The sequence below is a fragment of the Echiichthys vipera genome (genome assembly GCF_963691815.1).
Source record: "Echiichthys vipera genome assembly, chromosome: 8".
Taxonomy (NCBI): domain Eukaryota; kingdom Metazoa; phylum Chordata; class Actinopteri; order Perciformes; family Trachinidae; genus Echiichthys; species Echiichthys vipera.
In genome coordinates this window covers 26797788-26817450 of record NC_139833.1, presented here as the reverse complement: position 1 = coordinate 26817450, position 19663 = coordinate 26797788, and the positions used below count along the sequence as shown (strand labels likewise).

General features: G+C 40.8%; 2 protein-coding genes across 8 annotated transcripts in view; both read left to right on the top strand.

Annotated features, from left to right (window-relative positions):
* The window catches only part of LOC310950580 (myelin basic protein-like), a gene marked incomplete at its 3' end in the record, with an annotated part of 53230 nt that extends 50928 nt beyond the window's left edge, over positions 1-2302 (top strand). The window contains exon 4 of the mRNA XM_083918469.1: positions 2007-2302. Coding sequence (XP_083774595.1) covers positions 2007-2302 — 296 coding nt within the window. The remainder of the gene's footprint in view (positions 1-2006) is intronic.
* Positions 2303-2414: 112 nt separating this feature from the next.
* LOC310950581 (myelin basic protein-like) lies at positions 2415-19417 on the top strand. Of its 7 annotated transcripts, XM_083918471.1 has the most exons (7): positions 2415-2549; positions 10806-10910; positions 11087-11113; positions 11793-11822; positions 13535-13612; positions 13745-13763; positions 17901-19417. In XM_083918471.1, exons 1-6 carry the CDS (start codon positions 2430-2432, stop codon positions 13745-13747), a joined length of 363 nt encoding a protein of 120 aa, XP_083774597.1. In that variant the 5' UTR covers positions 2415-2429; the 3' UTR covers positions 13748-13763; positions 17901-19417. The 7 variants fall into 7 exon arrangements, with proteins under 7 accessions (XP_083774597.1, XP_083774602.1, XP_083774601.1 ...); XM_083918476.1 differs by lacking the exon at positions 11793-11822 and having other exon boundaries at positions 13544-13612; XM_083918475.1 differs by lacking the exon at positions 11793-11822.
* Positions 19418-19663: the final 246 nt, after the last annotated feature.

Below are 19663 nucleotides of genomic sequence, written 5' to 3'. Positions count from 1 at the left end.
GCCGGTGATAACTTTGGCCGGAGGCTTTATGTTTCCGTCCGTTGGTCCATCCCAGTCTTGTGAACACGATATCTCAGGAACTCTTGGAGGGATTTTAAGGAAATGTGGTAGAAATGTCTACTCGGACTCAGAGAAGAACTGATAAGATATTGGAGGTCAAAGGTCAAGGTCACTGTTACCTCGCAAAATGCATTCCTTCGCTAATTGACAAAATTATAAAAGATGAAGCAACGACATTTATATCCAAAAGGTCAAACTTAACTGTGACATCATAATGTTTCATATAATAAATAATGTTTATTATACTTGTTTCATATGTTTAATATACTAAATAATAATAAATAATCTATACATCATAATGTTTTCATTGGTGACACTCATCTTGAAACTGAACTGATTGTTTAGATCGTCTGTGCTGCCGGGTTTAAGATGTGTGTGACGCAACCACGTTTTGCCAAAACACACACGTAATACATTTTATTAAATTGGACTGGACCGTTTGGATACAAACTGCAACTTGACTGGTTGGCGGAGGCATACAACTGCATCGTGGTAATTCCAGTTACTGTCATGTCTTATTACAGAAGGTGTTAAAAAAATGTTTTTTAAGGATGATTTTTGGTGTTTGTTTGGGACAAGGTCAAGGTAGAAAAAAAGAGCTCTCATTCTATAGTGAAACAACTGACAAGATTTAAATAATCACACCCATCTGGTGGGTGATAGTTACATATCATAACCCCTCAGACTCGCTTCTGGATAAACTCTTAACATAAAAGAGGAATAAACAATGGAAAGTTTTCCAAAAACGCTGTTGTGACAAGGGCGTAGTCACCTCTCATATGGAGCAGTGATGTGTGTATGATGAATAGGGGCTCAGGGCCATCCTCAAAGAATAAAAAACTTGGGTCTCATTCTCCACAAACCAAGTCCTATTTGCATTTACTTGTCATTGATCTGCGCATTTGATGCATGACTTCCAGATAGAAATCAAGCTGAAGAACTCATTGGACCATGTAATGAGAGATGATTATGCTGGTGTTGCTGCTTTTAGAAGTCCTCCTATTCCATCCAAAACTGTGAGAAATAAACTTGTACATGGCAGCTCTGAACGCGGAGACAGTGGCCTTGTCGCTCTCCGGCCTCAAATCAGATCAGTGTCACCGTGCATTGGGTTGAAAATCCATACTTATAGGAGTTATTTTAGTGACACTGGGCCCATTGTTTCTCTGTAATAACTATGCAGCTCTGACAACAGGCCACTGTTTCGGCCAATATTAGCATGCAGATTCTCTGGTGTAGTGCTACACCATTTCTGCCAGTACACTGTGGATATTGTTTTGGAGGCAGGAATGCACTGGATGTCCTCTGCTGTGGGAGCTGGCTTAATTAATGGATAGCTGTCAAAGTGGACGTTAAGAGACGCAGTTGTATTTCCATCTTACTGGAACTAAAACGCTGGAACATTGTTTTTTCAAGGGTGAACTGAAACATGAGCCATGATAATGTAGGGATAGGGGATCTGATTCACTATGCATTAAAGATTTCTGTTTATTTCAATGTCATTTTTAAGAAGCTGGTAAGATTGTGTGAACCTGATTTAATTGTTTTGCTGTTGTAAATCAAGAAAGGTTTTAACAGGCTCTCTAATGCATTGTGCTCCAGTCAGATTAAGCTGAGCACAAGTGAGCACACCTGCCACAACATTCTGTTACAACAGAAGGTGGTGAAAGTGCACTAAAAGGTAAACCACTGACCTCAGAGACAAAGCAGTTCTTTGGAATTTAGTTAGCAAATTGCAGTTACTCATGTTTTCACTCTCACATTTTGATCTTATCCTGTTGGGCAGGTATGGTTGGTCCAAGTTAAGATGTGAAATGTTAGCCCTGCTGGTCTCTGCTGCAGCAGGAAAGGCCACAGCCCGCTCAAAAGAGCCCATTGTGCTGCTGTGGTTTGTTGTGTGCCATGCAGGCCCAAGCCCATAGATGACCCTTGTTGTTTCTGCGCAGGCCTGGGTGAGGCAGATGCAAACCAGAACAATGGCTGCGTCTCGCAGAAGCCGGCGGTGACTGACTCCACGGGCGCTGAGGGCCCCCACCAGCCCTGGCCCGATGCCAGCACAGCTGACCCTGACGCCGCCACACCACGCCCCCACCTGGCCCGCCTCTTCTCCCGAGATGCCCCGGGCCGAGAGGACAACACCTTCAAAGAGCGACCCTCCGAATCGGACGAGCTACAGACCATCCAGGAACACAGCGGAGCTTCAGAGTGCGGGTCGGATAGCCCCGAACAGGACCTAGACTAGGCTAGCTTTTTTTTTTTCCTCCCTCCCTCTCTTTTCTCTTTTCCCTCCTCTTTTTTTGCTCTCTCATTTAAGAGAGAGACAAGAACCCCACATTTGACAAATATACTACCAACCAACTACTACTACCATGGCATCCGCAAGCAGCTCTGCACAGGCCGCCTTCGGACTGGGCCGGAGGAAGAAGACCCCTGGCCTCCTGGATCAGATTGGAAACTTCTTTGGAGGGGACAAGAAGAGGAAGAGCAAGGTGAGGAAGCAGGGAGAGTCGAGGTGAAAACTCGACCTTTCTTATGTGTCTGTTCATTCTGCTGATTCACTCCCAGAACCACTTTTTACTTCTGATACTTTAACAGATGTTGTAAGAATTTGTTGCAACATGTTCGTCATATAGAATTGTGTTGGTTTTACTGTTGTTTTTATGGTGAACCAAAGTCTGACATTGTCCTATCATTCACATTAACTGGCTAATAGGCTGAGTCGACACTGGACAATGACTTTGGGTGGGATTTATTTTATTTTATTCTTTAATATTACAAAGAGCTGTGATTTTCAATCATTTTAGAATACATTTCTATATTGTTGTGTTTTTCTTTATTTGAATGGTACTGACATTAGTAGCATATTTTCTCTAACCAATCACACCTAATATATCTGTTCTAGATGTGATTTGGTGGAATCGTTTGCTGCCGTTCTGCAGTTTGTTCATTAGAACGTCCAACTGGAGTTAAGAATAGCCGTGTTTCAGTTCAGGTACTTCCCTTAATGTTGATGATGTGAGAGATGGGTTCATGCTTGTATCATTTACATGTAATAGTGGCACATTAATGTGGCGTTTGTAGAGGCATTAGGTACTCTGCGGAGAGTTCCTCTGTAGAGCGTTAGTCTCTCTGTCTCTGGGGTCATTTTCAAACATCTGCGATAAGTCAGCCACAGGGAGGTACTTCACTCCACACAGCAGTCAGCTAAGTCACTTTTAAAGTTGATGATCACATTATGCTATTAATGATCAAAGAGATATACGATATATATTGACATTTAATGATATATATTAGAGTATGAGCATGTTATCCCCCGTTTGGGAATATATACAAGAGTCTGCATTCTATCGAGTAAAAGGCTTCCAAGTGATTATGAGGCATTTGAGCCTGGATTGCAATTTAATGAGTAGTGTTGTCAAGATACCTTCATTTTGAGCATTAGTAAATATAAATATAAAAACTTCACTGATCAGGTTTACTTTGTCGGAAAAAAAAAAGTTTTCATGTTGGTTTATTGTGCATCTTTGCTGTGGAAGGGAAGGTTCCTGGGATCCACTTCCAGACATGTTGGGTTTCTCGGCACTGTTGCCACAGCCATTAAGAACCAGACTGCAGCTCTGGTGGTTTCACTCTGCCTCAGCACTCAGCAGTGCCCCCTGCAGGTGGTGTTAAAATAATATTGAGATCACCACAGCATTGACATGTTGGTTTATCCTGACAACACTACTGCAACATGCTGAACCTATATTCCAAATCCTCTGGCCATGACCTCAGAAAGAGGAAATGGAACCGTTGTTCTGTACGTTCCGTCACGAGTCCACTCATTCTGACCGCTGTCTTAAAACATGAACATTAACGCTGAAGGGTTGAGAGGAGAGAAGAGAGCTACTGTACAGCAAACTAAATCCTGTGGACAAAAATATCCTGTCCGATTTTAAGCTTCTTGCTGCTCAGCCTTTCTAACCCTGCAGCGCTAATCAGCAGGTTCGGTAAGGCAGTTGCAAAGAAATCACTCAACACCATAAAAATATGCATTTCCCCCACAGCTTATGTCAACTATAAATAAGGTGTTCAGCGTAGAATTCAGGATACAAATGATTTTATATATATATATATATACTGTATGCAAGAAAGCTTTGCTTTAGCCTGTTCTGCTGTAAATTGTTACTCATAAAATATTCAGGGAAGATGTCAACAGAACAAATTGTGAAGCTTTACATTCAACAATAGGCTAGCAGTATTTGTTTCACTTTCTTTTATGACATATAATTGTACATTGCTCTCCATGCTGATGACAAATTTACTAAAACTAAAAGTTGTACAAATATATATTTATGTATTCACCAAGGGTTTGCCTTCAAACCATGAGTGTTCACATCTCAAGTGAATGACAGACAGGTTCGCCCAACCTCCGTTGCCTCTAGCAAAAGATCAACCTGCACTAACTTTCTGCTGCAAACACTTATTTTTCCAGAAATAATTCATCATGAAGACAGATATTTTTTACCTTGATTGCTGGTCTGCCCTGCCTGTGTGTGTGCACGGATTCTCCACAGGCCTTCTCAATGCATACTTTGACGTCCAGGCTGCAGTATTTTTTGGGAAAGATTGTGTCAGTGTTTTCTGTTGCATGCTTATTTGAGTAATTCTGACTTGTTTAAATATGTGGCAGGTGCTTTAAATGTCCTTTGTCTGATTTATTTACATAGTTTTTGATCCAAGCTCGAGTCTGGGCTTTGAGAAAACGTTAAGACATTCCGAGAAAATTGTTTTAACAGGTTGTGAGATGACGCCAAGACCCCAGCCTCAGTACATGAAACAACTGCAGGAATATGATGTGCTGATTGGAGGGAAAATTAACTTTGCATTAACATTAGCTCTTCGGGGGGAAATGTAGACTCAAAAAGAACAGAGAAAATTTGTAAATTGCATATTAATCTGTTGAAATGCCAGACAAAATCAGTCATATGATGCAAACCAGGAATGATTACTGTATCTGTTTGAATCAGACTTCAGCAAAACAGCTCACAGTCCCCAACCAAAACCTGTGTGATGCTGCTCTAACCCCAGTGTCTTGGATGAAGAGGGGGGTGTCTGCGGCGCCCCCCTCGCATCAGTCTGCTCACCTCAGGTTCACGTGTCTTTGACCCAGTCCGAGAGTTTGTTTGAACCAGCAGTGGATCAGCGCTGATCCCTGTTTTGTAACGCCTTCAACTTTGCAGTGGCTATTTGTAACCATTTTTATCTGTTGTGAACTGTTGTGACCGATGACCTGTTCCTAACCCAATCCTGTTCTAAGCTTTATGGATTATTGCTTGATTAAAACTCTTTAACAACATCCTCAGCCCTCTCTTGGTTTTGTTTTAATGCTCAGTGTCTCTCTTTTTGTTCCTCTTCTGTTGTAAAAGTATCATAAATTGTTTGAACTGCCCTGCTAACAAATGTTAACAACCAGCCAGAGCCTCTGAAGTGCTATTACTCCAATTTTAATGTGGTGTCATTCATCTTTCTTAGACCAGCCCCAAGTGACTTGAAAACATTGATTCAGTGAGCTTGCAGCCTCATCCTTTAAGATAAAGACTTTAATACCCATTTATACCGTATATTCCATTGTCAATCAATCACATGAACATACTGCAAAACCAAAATGAACAGATAGGGTTCAATGGGATGAAGAGCTATTGTTTATCTCCACTCATGACTCTTTCGCAAAAGGAGGTCGGCTTAGAAATTCAGTGGATACAGACTTAAATTTCTCTTTAAGATGTAAACGTATGTGTTTGGGTTCCCTTGGTTACATGGACCAAGAAAGAAGTAGAGCCTGGCACGGGAAAACTATTGCACAATGAAAATGAACATGTGCAGTTTAATTCAATTTAAACATAAGCTGCAAATGATTGATACTGTAGATACTGCTTCATCGCTCACACATAAAAGAAGACCGTGTGACCTCTTTGTATGGAGTTCAAGATCATAAAGGCACAAATATTGTTTAAGAATTTTGTTTATAGGATTGGGTTATGTGATACATAGCAAACACATTTAGCCTTATTAGACTGTAGGGACTGTACAACAATTATTTGGGGGGGAGGGTGGTTGAACATTGTGTTTTTTTTAAAGCAAAGCCCTCCAGCATTATTATACATTTTTGGACCTTCCCCTTTACTAAAAATCCAAAACTATACTATCTTTGATTGATACAAGTCATTTTGCAAGAGCATGAAGTATGTGAGATGATGTACACTTGTTAAAAAACAATATAAGTGGAATAAGCAACTGGCAGAGTGCCATAAACCCTCCCCTTATTTCTAACCCCCCCCCCCACCCCCTACTAACTTAAGAAGAAAGTGTTTTATGTTTTCTCAGCTCTATCTGACAGCACAGATAATAGCTTTCTTAACCTCCTTTTTATTTGGTGGTTGATCTTGCGATTCCTTCTCTGATTGCTTTCCGAGGGGAACGAGTTGAAGCTGCCATGTTTGTGTATCTCCATGTCCAGACAAACTGCTGTGCTCGTCAGCCAGATCGATTGGCCCCACTCCCTCTGTTCACAAATCTAAAAGAGTGCAGCTACAAAAAAAAATTACTAGAGACCGTCTTGTGATGGGATCAAACCTGCCGGGACGCCAAATTAGGCCAGGGTTATAAATTGGTGGGTCAAAGACCTGTTTCCTACCTCCCACCCCCCTACTTCCAGCACCCTTGCTCCGCTCGACCTTCATTTTGATCTCAACTACACACCTGTAAAGTTTTGTGACAGGTTCGTGCCCAGATGCTATCACAGTGATAAAATCTGACCACAGACAGACACATAATCAGCTGGTAAAATACTCAAAACCTCATGGTAGTTCCCGATACAGTGTCTCCAGGACCACATGTTGTAATGATGACACAAACACACACACACACAGTAGACAGCGTTGTTGTCGAGGCTGGTAAAATGCAGTTGAATGTAATTATTCATCCTTTCTTGTGGTCAAACAAGGATACACAATGTGACATTGAATCTGAAAAAAAGTGCTGCTTCCTAGGTAACGGCTTTCTTGAGAATGAGCATCCTATAAAACTTTTGATAAATGATAAATGCAAGTGTTTGATAATGCTCGGTTTGAAGTGAAAGAAGCTAGTTGGTAGTATTTTTCCTGATGTGGATCCGTGAAGATACTCACGAATGATGAAGAATCCCCAGGTCTTTCCCTCGGCTCAGGATGAATTATTAAGCATCATCCATAGTGATGCAGATTCCTGGCCATGCTGTGACCTTGAACCTCAGAGGAGGCTGCTGAGCTCTTTAACCCGCTCTTAGCTATAAGCATACAAGATATGAATACCTTGAAGCTCAATATGTATCCTGAATCCTGATTTCTGTATGTGTGACAGCAGAAACATCTGAGAGCCTACTGTCGGAGATAAAAAAAAAATGTAAGGAATAGTTTAACATGTCAGGAAAATGCCATTTCCCTTAATTGCCAAGAAGAGGCTGGAGCCAGGAGATGGTTATCTTAGCTTAGCATGAATCGGCCAATATGCAATCACTGAACGCACAGGCCTTTGTCCGACGGCTATTTAGCTATTCGCTTTTTTGTTATTATTTAATCTGCATTCATATGTAGGTATCTGTTTATATCTGTGTTTTGCTCATCTAATCAGAAAATGTAAAATGCTCACCTATAAATATTCATAGTAGTGGTGTGCTCGGACGGCCAAATGGGCTCAGCACTTATTGTGAAAGGTAAGAACAGAAGGAGAAGGCTCTGTGCTGCCTTTGGTAAGGTGAGGAGTAAAGTTTGCCATCTTGAGTCTTGTTGTTCTACAGTCCTCTGCCCATATTTCATGGTGAGAAATCTAAAGCAAAAAACGACTAACAAAATTACGTCGCTTTATCGTTGCATAATATTTGCATTCAGTTGTAAAAAAAATGTTGGTGTGAATTAATCACACGTGAAAAAATGTTACCTTCAGTGTGTGTGTCTTACAGGCAGATGAGCTCATTGTGTCTCTGCATCTTCTCTTTCTCGCTTGCTCACGCACGCGCGCACACACACATACACAGACACACACACACACACACACTCACAAACAGGGATCAGTGATTGTGAACACCCTATTTTTAAAGATTCCTAAAATGAAAGTTTGAGAGGAAGTTGGAAAAGCTAAATGCTGCTCAACATTTTAAAGTCTCCATCATCAGCATGCCAGGATCTAATGGAAACAGAATTTGCATTTAGACGCATGAAATCATCCATCTCATGAGAGAAGTTACAGAAGTTATTTGGTGTTTGGAGTTATTTGGTTTTCTTCTTTTCCTAGCTGTCTCAAATGGAAAAAAAATAAAGACAGAAAAGTGTACTAAAGCAAGGGGAGAGATGAGAACAGAACTAATACAGAGGAGAAGCTCATTCACATCAAAGGGACAACTGGCAGAATTTGAGACTGTACCGGCAGAATTCATACAGCATTATTTGATCTCCTATTTCCTCTGCCATCTCTTCCTCGCCTCATGTCCTCTCCCCAAACAAAGGCATGATTGCGGCCACAAAGGCTGCTCTATTTATTTCCCCTCCCTTTCATTTCTGCCTCCATCTTCCATCATTTACATCATGACAGAACCAGGCATGCAAGAACACACACAGAGACACACACTTATTGAAGAGAGCATCATTAAGGGGACACTACTGCAGCACGAGGGAAGCTACAGAGCTGGAACACACATGCTGACATCAACAACGGAAAGGGTAGATTCACTTCGCATAGTTGGAATTATCAAATTTTTATACAAACTCTACATTTGATGAATGTTACGTTTTTTTCCCCCAGTGGAACAAAACATTTTTCTTTATATACGCCATTGTCCATCTAGATCCATTTAGGCGGATTGTGCCCCATTGATCTAATTGTTGGTTGGTCCATTTAAAAAAAAAAAAAAAAACATATAAGACAGTAAAGATGGCCTTATCTAACACTGCATCTACCATATTGTGTCAATGGTGGTGATGGTGAAAGCCCCCCCCTTTGGTTTCCTTAAGGTTCTTTGATGTGAGATAATGGATGTGAATCATCAACAGCTCCCTCAAACGCACAGGGACACACACATTTCCCTGTTGCATTAATGGTGTCAGAGAAAGGGATGAATGATGTAACATTTACTGAAAAGACTGAACACTGAGTGGGTGGAAATTAGATATTTTTTTCTCCAGTGGGCTGCAGGTTGTTGATGGCATTTGGTATTAGGGCAATTAGACTTTTTACCTTGTATGTGTGTGTGCTTTTGATGCTGTAGTTCATTCAAGTCAGAGGAAACTGACCTTATTAAACACTCTTTTAGACAATGTCATTATAAAGTTCGACTTTGAAGAACTCGGCTGCATTGATTTGTTCTTTGGGATGATAATTACTCTCCTTTGTTGAGATCCGGGCGTTGGAAAGAAAACACACAAAAAAAATGCTCCTTTGTTCCATTTTAATTTGTGTTTAATGACTCATGGCCAAAGGTTTTTGCGAGGTTGGGATAAGGGGTTAATCAGGTGGGAGTCGTCTGCGACCTGAGGCTGCTGCTGATGCTGCTGATTGAATGAATATCTGTGGCTGGGTAAGTTATTAGGACCTGTATTTTCAAAACTTCAAGTAGCTCCTAACTTGTTGATTTAGGAGTTTTAAATTTTCCTTTAATAAAGTTCTTCCTTTCATCCACAAGTTGGGCCCTCTCACTATCAGCCACGGTTCCTGGAGTCTGATAATTACAAGGCTTCTTCCATGGATACCTGCTAACTGTTAAAAAGCTGCCTGACATGTATGAGGCTGACATTTAGCTGCACATACATGACTAGTCAGTAGCCTATATTACCCCTTGTTGCATGTTCAATCAGTGACAGCCTACAGTTGATTTTAACATCTTTATATGGATGCAGCAACATACATACCTCCTACAGGATTTCTATTAAGAATACACTGACAGGGACCCAAAACAGCCAATCACAGTTTAATGAAGCATGACATCATCATTATCATAGCAACAGGGTCCCTTGTCTTAGCTAAACACAATTCCTAAGTAAAAGTTGGTCTCAGCAGCTTTGTGGGCAGGTTTCAAGAGAACACTAGTTTTTAGTCCTCCGAGTTTTAAGATCAAACATTGTGTTACAGTCTCTGAAGATTTCCCACTAAAAAGAGTAAGCAGCACTGATGATTAGAAACTATATTCATATTGAGGGTTTCTGCATCTCAGCAGACAGGTTTTCCGGGTAAAGACGTTCCCACCTGCATACAGTTCCTCTGTAAAGACCATACCAGGTGTTGAAACAGATGGGGAAAGTGCCAGTCAGATGAGCCCTTGCTGAATATGACTTTTCTGTAGATTCATATTGCTTTAATTCACTGTTATCCACACCAAAACACCCTTACATCTTCAAAAAGCTGGAAATATATCGTATTTGTATATTAATTAAAGGGAAAAGTTGCAAATTGCAGCATTATGCGATTAAGATATTACATCACCAATTTGCAGTGTTTCAAACGTGAATAATTTTGCTACCGTCGTTCATCAGGTAAGTAAGAGAAGGAACAGGACAGCGTGCCTGTATGACTATTTGAAGCACTCATTCATGCAGTCCCAAGGGTATTGTGTATCACCCTAGGGATACTGTATTTGAGCATCAACGCCTAAGACCTAAGGGTCATTTTCTACATAAGCATACTTTTATTTAACATGGGGGTCAATTGTTCCTTTCATTTTCTCTCTTCCTTCCCAGGGATCTTTCCGAGGAGCTCTCTCTCCAGGCCCTCAGAAAGCCTCTGCCACTTCCCCGCGTAAACGTGGAGCGGAGAACGCTGTGGTCCACTTCTTCCGCACGATCGTGAGTAATATAAATATACTGTACCTCAGTATCTAGGATTAGGAGTCTGTCTGCCACCATCCAGGTTTCTTCCAGCTCTCCTCCCTCCATGTTTGTCTCTTTGCTCCTTTGTTACTTTCTCTGATCCCTCACAAACTGTTCAATCTCTTTACTCTCTGTGATTAACTGTTCTTCAGGTGTCCCCTGCCCCTCCCAAGTCTAGGGTGAGTCTGCTTTACGTTGCTACTATTGAAGTGGACATTGACACTCACACATGAAATAGAATTAAGAAATAGTAGAGCAATAGTTTTAGTGAGGATAAATACAATATATACTGAAAAATGCAGGAGATACAGTCAGGCACTATAATAATCGAACCCCAGAAACAACAAAACAAAACATTATATAATATTAAGGGGGGCACTAACACACCCAACTGCACACTAAATTTGATCACAGTGTTGCATTTGAATCTGTTTAGAAAAAGCACTTCCCTGGGACTGATTATTATCATATTAGAAGTGGATGACAGTAAGATTTTAGTAAATATTAAATAGGGGGCCATTTCATTTGAAGCTAGAATTCTTGAACATTCTTGTATGTCTTTGGCTTTGTTGCTGCTGAATGTCACTAAATTTGTGCTCTTTCCAATGTGAGCATCTGCCTTGCTCCTCTCCCCTTCCCCCCACATATGTGCTCCCTTGCCCTCTGTTCCTCATCTGCTCCTGCCCCCCTGTGACCCTGTGACCCTGTGACCCTGTGACCCTGTGACCCTGTGACGGACCCTCCTCCTATCTGCCTCCTCTCCTTCCCATCCTGCCTTTGCGCTGAGTAAGACACACATTTCTATTCGTCTCCTCTCCATTTTACCTGTCCTTGTGTCTTGTTTTTCTACACATCCAGTGGAGAGGACTAGCAGCCAAGATAGGCCTGGTAGGTGGTTTGTTAAAAACTGCAAAAACACAGGGGTACCATGCCTAATTAAACCGAAGGAGCAAGTGAGGTTATCCCCTCAAACAGCCTTTAAGTGTGGCGTGTGTGGCTGTATTTCCATTTAGTCTCCATCAACCACTTTAGCTGTTGTAATCTGTCCACACATCAGCGATAACGCCCTCATTTCCTTCCCACTGATGTCCATTTCCAAATGCATCATACCCATTGTGTAGCTTCGCAGCCTGACTTATCCATATCATGCGTGTGTATATTGTATATTCATGATAACACAAGGTATTATTCTGCTCGTCATTAGCCTGGTTTCATTTAAATTCCTCCATGGCTGACTGCAGTGGGGCTGTTTTCTGCTTCATTTGGTCATCGTATCAGCACTTCATTTAGGGCTCTCATGCATGTGTGCCCATGTGTGTGCATGTGTGTGCATGTGTGTGCATGTCTGTGCGAGAGAATAAGGGACTTTATGAAAATTATTTGGGTGGGACAGGGCATCAAAAAGGAGAGCAGAGGAGGCTCTAATTTCTTTCTTATATTTTATTTCAGCCTTACTTTAACTTTAATAGTTAACAGTGACATAAAAAAGGTTAAAACAAAATGATAACTTGATCCATGGGTCATACTTAGGAGGAGGACAACAGCTCTGTCTTTGGATCTGGGTTTATTAATGCCAGCACTGGCACACATTAAGTTTCATGAAGACATTATAGTCTATAGTACACAATTAAACATGTGGGCCTACTAATTTCACACCAATGTATCTTATTTTGACATAATCATATCAACAGGTTGGTATGATATTTAATGGAAAGAAATATACAGTGTATACGTATGATATCTTACAAAATATTTAAAATGGCTGTAAATGGCTGTAATACAGTGACCAGGAGTGGTTACCTGGTTACATACAGGACAGGGGTGTAAGTCCTGTGTTTTGGGATCCATCCACCACCCCATCCTCCTTTCACTAAGTTTAGCGGTCATCATTTCTACAGTAATAAATACATGAATTACACATAAATTACAGTGCATTACCTTTCGTAGTCATATTTACGAACAGAGAATGCCATTAATGAACCTGGGGAAGTTAATATTTTACAATATTTTTCCATAATTTTCAGTCGGTAAGTGTTTTTTTTAGGTAATAAACCTTAAAACCAGTTCATATGGTAAATGTTTCATGAATAATTGATCAGACATTCACATCTCTACACTTGAAAGGAAGCAGCTTTATAACCATACAAGGTGAGAGTCAAGCAGCAGTGAAATGTTTCCAAGACAAGATTTGGTTCATTGCATCTGGGGTGAAGAAGTGAATACATCAGCATTACTGAACATTAGGACACAGCAAGCAGGAAACCTTTCCTTTTGCAAATAAAACTTTGCAGTTCTGTAGCTTTGTTATAAAAACCTCATGCATAATTCACACAAAATGCTTAGATGTGAACCTTGCCAGACATGAAACACAATTATACAAAATATAAAAGTAGAGCACAATTGGATTGCATCATAATCAATACCTAGTTTCCTCTGATATTAGTTTTTTTTTGTGGAGCTCACAGATCCATCACTCTCTTATGTTAGATCTCTTATGATTCTTTTCTCTCCCCCCTTTACTCTCTGGGGCATTCTGTAGAAAGTTGTCAGTCATCTCCACGGCTTCCTTAACTCACTGACTCCTTCTCCTTCTCTTGCAGGGTGACCAGAAGTCACAGTCTGCTAAAGCCAAGAAGGCAGGGGACGGCAAAGGCTCCCTGACTAGGATCTTCAAAATGGTAAAAAAAAAAAACTGCTCGCCAAACACTTTCCAGTGGCTTCTCTGCACTACTTAGAAAAAGTAAAATGGCACAGAAAAAGGAATATTTCCCTAATCACTCTCTTGCTCCTGTTTTTTTTTTCTGCCTCAGTGATGATAACAGCAGCAGAGTGAGTAACTGATTTGTGGTGGAGGGATACTTGAGTTTAACTCACTCTGCATTTGCTCAAAATTGATACGCTCAGAAGACATCCTAATCTCATTACTACGGCGGCTGCAGCAGAATAATAAGAGATTGATCATCATGCTTTATGCTTTATGCCCTCGCTATCAGCCTGAAGATGCTATACTCAGTTCTGATAAGGGTTCAGCGGGGCCATGGCTAACATACTGTAACTGCTTTACAGGGAGCGGGCGGTAATGCACAATGTATAATAATACATTATTATGCAATATCATCATTCACTTCACTTGCCAAGCACGACGGACTCCTTCAGGTGCTTTGGAGGACTCACTGTGAACAACTGTTGGCAGAATATAAAACAGATCATTAGGCACACAGTGTAGAGTACTTGAAAAGCTATTAATCAACAGCCATGTATAATATGTATTATTGATATCTAAATTAAAGGTACTTAGGTTGCATGTGTGTAATAAAGCATTTACTAAGTCACTGTAAACATGTAATTACAGATCATTTGTAAGCCGATTTTTAAATGTTTATACGGTGTTATTGATTTATGAATAACCCCTTATATTTGATATTTAAAGCTGCTATAATTAATAATTTGATTATAGCAGAGAAACATCACCCAACTCTACACGTCCCCTCTGCGCTATGCAGTGTTTTAGCATCTTTCAGTCTCGCGCCACAGCATCATTTTTTGGAGCAGTGGTAGGCAGTGGTTTTCTGCAAATAAAAGCTCAGGTAAAGACACTCAGTACCCGCCCATCAAAAGGTAGACCAAGAGTCAAGCAGCAGGGAAATGTTTCCAAAACTTTGGTTCATAGCATCTGGCATGAAGAAGTGAATAAATCAGCATTACTGAATGTCATTAGGACACAGCAGAAAACGCTGCAAGAGCTTATGAGCATGTTTTAGAGTGTGTGCACATGGTCACAACACTGTGATATGCACGCACCAGATGATACGGGCAAAGGTGACACTCAGAAAGTCAACTGTTCATAGAAAGTCCCCATCGCTTTCATCTTCTCAACAAAAGATGCAAGCAGGAAACTTTTCCTTTTGCTTATAAAGCGGTTCTGCAGCTTTGTTATAAAAACCCCATGCATCATTCACAGAAAATGCTTGCATGCAAACCTTGCCAGAAATGAAACACAATTATACAAAATCTAAAATTAGAGCAAAATTGGATTGCACCATAATCAATGGGCAGTAGTTTTCTTCAAATAAAAGCTCAGATAAAGACACTCAATACCTGCCCATCAAAAGGTAGAGAAGCGTTAGCAGCTAAACTGGACTGTCACCAAGTGTCCAGAGACAAGGCGTCAAGCAAATCTTTCTACCTGTCTGTTATTACACAACTTTGTTGATTCTGATTGGTCGATTACGGCATTCTACAGTTTTGAGGGGATGCAGAGTGGATTTTTTTAGTCACCTATATCTTCTGCCTGAATTTCACCGCTACCACCAAATGTTTACAGACTGATTATAAATGTTTTAGTCAAAAGTGTTACTGACTCCTCAAGTGTAGGTCTGGGGAAACCTGGTGTTAGCTACATGTAAACATCAGGGTCATCCCTTTGTTCCCCAGGTCCGATGTTTCCCGAGCGGGGAACCCTTTTTCCCCAAAAGGGTCCCATGTTCCCCGGTCGCATAAGCCACTGCCTCTGCTGATTTAATTTAACATTTTGTTAGGGTTAGAGGTTATGGATAGGGTCAGGGTGAGGGTCAGCGTTAGGGGGTAGTGTTAGGGTCTACATAGGCCCATTTTCCGGGGAATTGTGCACTGATTGTGGAAAAAAATAACAGACCAGGGAACATAGGACGCTTTCTGTGACAAACGGGGAACATAGGTTCCTTTTCCATACAAAGCGCGGAACATAGGACCCGTGGAACATAGATACGCTCCCTAAACATCTGTCGCCGAAAGTGTGTAAGGGTTAACTTCTATGAAGTGTAAATAGAAAGTCAGTCAGGCGTGTTGGTGATGAAATAATGGGTTCCCACTTAAAAATGTACTTGTGTATAGCAGACAGTGACCTTTGAATTGTTGAGTGTTTGGACACAAATGAATGACATGAAATGTGAAACCTCTCCTGGTACGAGTCAGCAAACTGAGGTTTTCAAGCTCCCACACAGAAAGTGTTTTTCTTATGCAGCATTCACTCAACTTTTCACATCCAATAACTACTTCTGACTGTCATTTTGACAACTTTTGGATTTTGCAATTTCTTCCTCTTCTTATTGGCTGGTTTGTTTTCACACAGTATGCCATGAAAAGCAGCGTCAGCTTCCATGCACTGCCAGTGTTTTTCCCTCTCAGGCTTTAATGATCCAGCCTCTCTCACTGTACCTTAGATTAGTTTAGCAATAACTGAAGCAGGAGACACATCCATATTTCCCCAGGGCTGCGTATTCATTTGTAGAGGCTAAATTATCGTCACTAAAAAGAGTGAACATCTCTGGAGTTGATGAACCTGGGACGCTTGTTTCAAATCTTTCTGATGTGGATGTGTCTAATCTGTTTCTGCACATAAACAGGCTTCAAATGAAAGTGAGCATAAAAACCATATTAGCTTTTAATTAAAGGGCCACGCTTTGTTTCTATTCATTTTTTGCTTTCATTTTCAGATTGTGCTGTAATGCCTTTTGTGTTTTTCTCTTTCATGGCAGATAATACATTTCATCTGTAATGGCTCTAAGAATAGCTCAGAACAAAAGCTCAGTCCCCAGCCTTCGCTTCATGAGGAGGAGTAAAAAGCTTCTCACAATATGGATTATCTTTCTAAGCAATCCATAAAGATCGGACTCATTTGTATAATCTTTCTGCCGTTCAGAATCCTCTGCTCTTCCCACTTTTTCATCTGAATGAGAGAGAGAGAGAGAGAGAGAGAGAGAGAGAGAGAGAGAGGGAGGGGAAAAGTGTAATATAGTCTAAGAAAGGGCTTTGTGACAAACAGGATATCTATATATATTGGGAACTTTGGGGACAGCAAACAAATCAAACACTGGGAGGTTTATCTCTGAAAGGAGGAAATGCCTGTTGACCACAAATAAAAACACCATAGCAATATGTAATTTTCTGTGGATGACTGATTTCCTATCCGACTGGCTAACATTGCTTTTCTATTTATGCTAAAGACAAATCCAACGGGAACTTCCTTCTACATGTACCGCAACCATTTATCTGTAGCCTAGATAAAAACAAACAAATGAACACATGAGAATAAGGAAAATATAAATACTTATCAACATTTTAGGATTCTAATTCAGAATTATGACATCAATATTTTGACTTATTAAGTCAAAATTCTGACAATAATTACAAGTCAAAATTTTGACTTTTTCAGCCTAAATCTTCCCTTAATCCCAATTATGAGATACTTCAGCTTAATCTCATCATATTGACATAACATTTTGATTTTGACTTTTCTTCTCATCATTTTGACGTAGTATCATATTATTTTATTTAGAAAGTCACACTTTTCTTCCTGTATCTCATAATGTTGAATTATTGTTGTTTTTAGGCGACATCATTGTCGCTGGCTGTCTCATCATTTTGATTTACTTTATCAAAATGTTGACTGACCACGCATACTTTTTATCTCATTCCAAACATTTCATTGATTTAGATCTTTGTGGGTGTTTTCTATCGACGTCCCTAACTGTGCATCATTGCAGGCCTGAAAGTTGCAAACAAACTAACCTGCTTTGTGTCTCATATTGAAGGACTTCTCTGACTTTTGCATGTTCAGCCCTGGTCTCATTATTCAGTAGGAGAACTTGTTACAGCTGCAAAGGTGAAAAGTTAGTTCATTTAATCACTTTTCACTACAAATATCAGGCTCGATGAAAGCGTCACAGAAACTTTCTCTGCTCTTCTCAAAGGACTTTAAAATGTTAAGTTAACCAAACAGCTATTCTCAATGAATGATAGACTATTTAAAGACTATTACCTGGAAGCACCTATTAGGCTACTTTACATGCTTAAACGCTATCTGATGGTGAAAACTCCCATCGCTGACTAATGGACCAGATGTAGAAGCAGTCCTTTAATGCTGAACCAGACCTGAGGGAGTGCCTCCTCGGCATAATCATCAGACGTGTCTCGTGTGTTTCACAGGGAAGCAGGAGTGCGTCTCCAGCCAAACGCTGAAGTCCCTCTCTACAACCCCTTCCAACAGCACGAGGGCAGATGTTCAAGATCACGGGACTAAAGAGGAAGAAAAGGAGGAAATCTTGTCACCCCCTAAACCCACCTCCCCCTCCACCTTTTATAACATCGTAACATGCGCTAAACCCCTCATCTCTCCTCATTACATCCCCACCCCTTTGGCTGGTAGATAGCGACACAATCTGTTGCCCCCCCCCCCCGCCCCCCCTGCATGCTTTGTCCTGAGTCTGTGCAGTCATCATCATTAGCGTGAACTTTTTTGCTGAAATTGATCGCGAAGCCGCTCACATGTGCAGCCTGAATGACCCCATGACCCCCCCGCAATGGCTCTCTGTACTCGTGCTTGAGTTTCTGTGGACGTCTTAGATGGTTCCTCTAACAGAAAGGATGGTGAAACCGAAGCACACCTGGAGCAGTTGAAGGATTACGGCCGGTGCATGTCCAATTTACTTGACCGTCATTGCCGCTTGCTGATTGGGTGTAAAGGCCGGGTTGTTTCTGTTTTATAAAAAAGAGCGGTTTTCTGTCTCGTCACACTGTCTTTGTCACCCCCTCAAACCTTTTCTGTGAACCTGTTTAACAGATTTTACATTGTTATGAGAGCCATTTAGTCACAGTTTAGTGTGTTTTCATTCCACCTTTGTGTCTTAGCTGTAGTTAAGTGTCCTGTCGTAAATGTGATGTTGTTCTATGTTTGTCATTAGGGCCTACGGTTGGCTGTGTATTTTGTGGTAAAAATCTGAATTTCTATAGCTTCTAAATAATTTTTTCTGCCATAGTCACTGAAAAAAACAACAAACAACAACAACATATTAGTCATTTCTAATGAGATAATGGTATACAGTAATAATCCTCCCCATATATAACTAAATGATTTCGTAGTGCGCTTTTTCACAGTTTTCCCAAACAGACTCTGAATCTGGAGCGCTGTGTTAGTGCCGCAACATGAGACCAGATTCAGACCTTTCCTCTTTGCTTTAATGTAGTCTAGGTCTCTCCTTTGTCTTCACTGTTTCTCTCTCACTCCCGACACACATACTGTAAATGAAATTCACAAAAACCCTCTCTCATCCGCCAAGTGCCTTTCCTCCTCACTACCAAAACAACGTGCTGTGTTGCCTTCTTGTGGATAATAAAGAAAAAAAAACACAAACACAATTTCAAAAAGGTGCTCTGTAACTAATTCTGTAGTGGAACATTATGAGGCGTTTGTTGGGAATGTGTACGTTGCAAGTTTTCTGAAAAAGAAGCTCAACACTACTGTTTGCGCTGATCAAAAACAGCCATTTTCCATGTGTGTTAAAAAGCATCTCTCCCTGTGTTTGTGTGTGCTTGAGCCTCGTGAGTGCTGCGTGGTGTTCTTCTGAATGGTTCCTGTGGGTGAATGTAAAGATCCTCCTCATTGTATGTGTAATTAAACATGACCAGCCACTTAACTGAGAATAAAAAATAAATAAATTATAAAACCAACGCTATTCTCTGCTTTGTGTAGTGTGTTTTGTCTCTCGCAAATGACTCACTCACTTATCTTCGACCGTGGAGATGGCTGGAGCCGATCCCAGCCGACATCCGGCGTGAGGCGGGGTACACCCCTGAAGGGACGCCAGTCTATCACAGGGCACATAGAGATAGAGACAGACAACCATTCACACCTACGGGCAATTTAGAGTCATCAATTAATCTAACACCTGCACGTCTTTGGACTGTGGGAG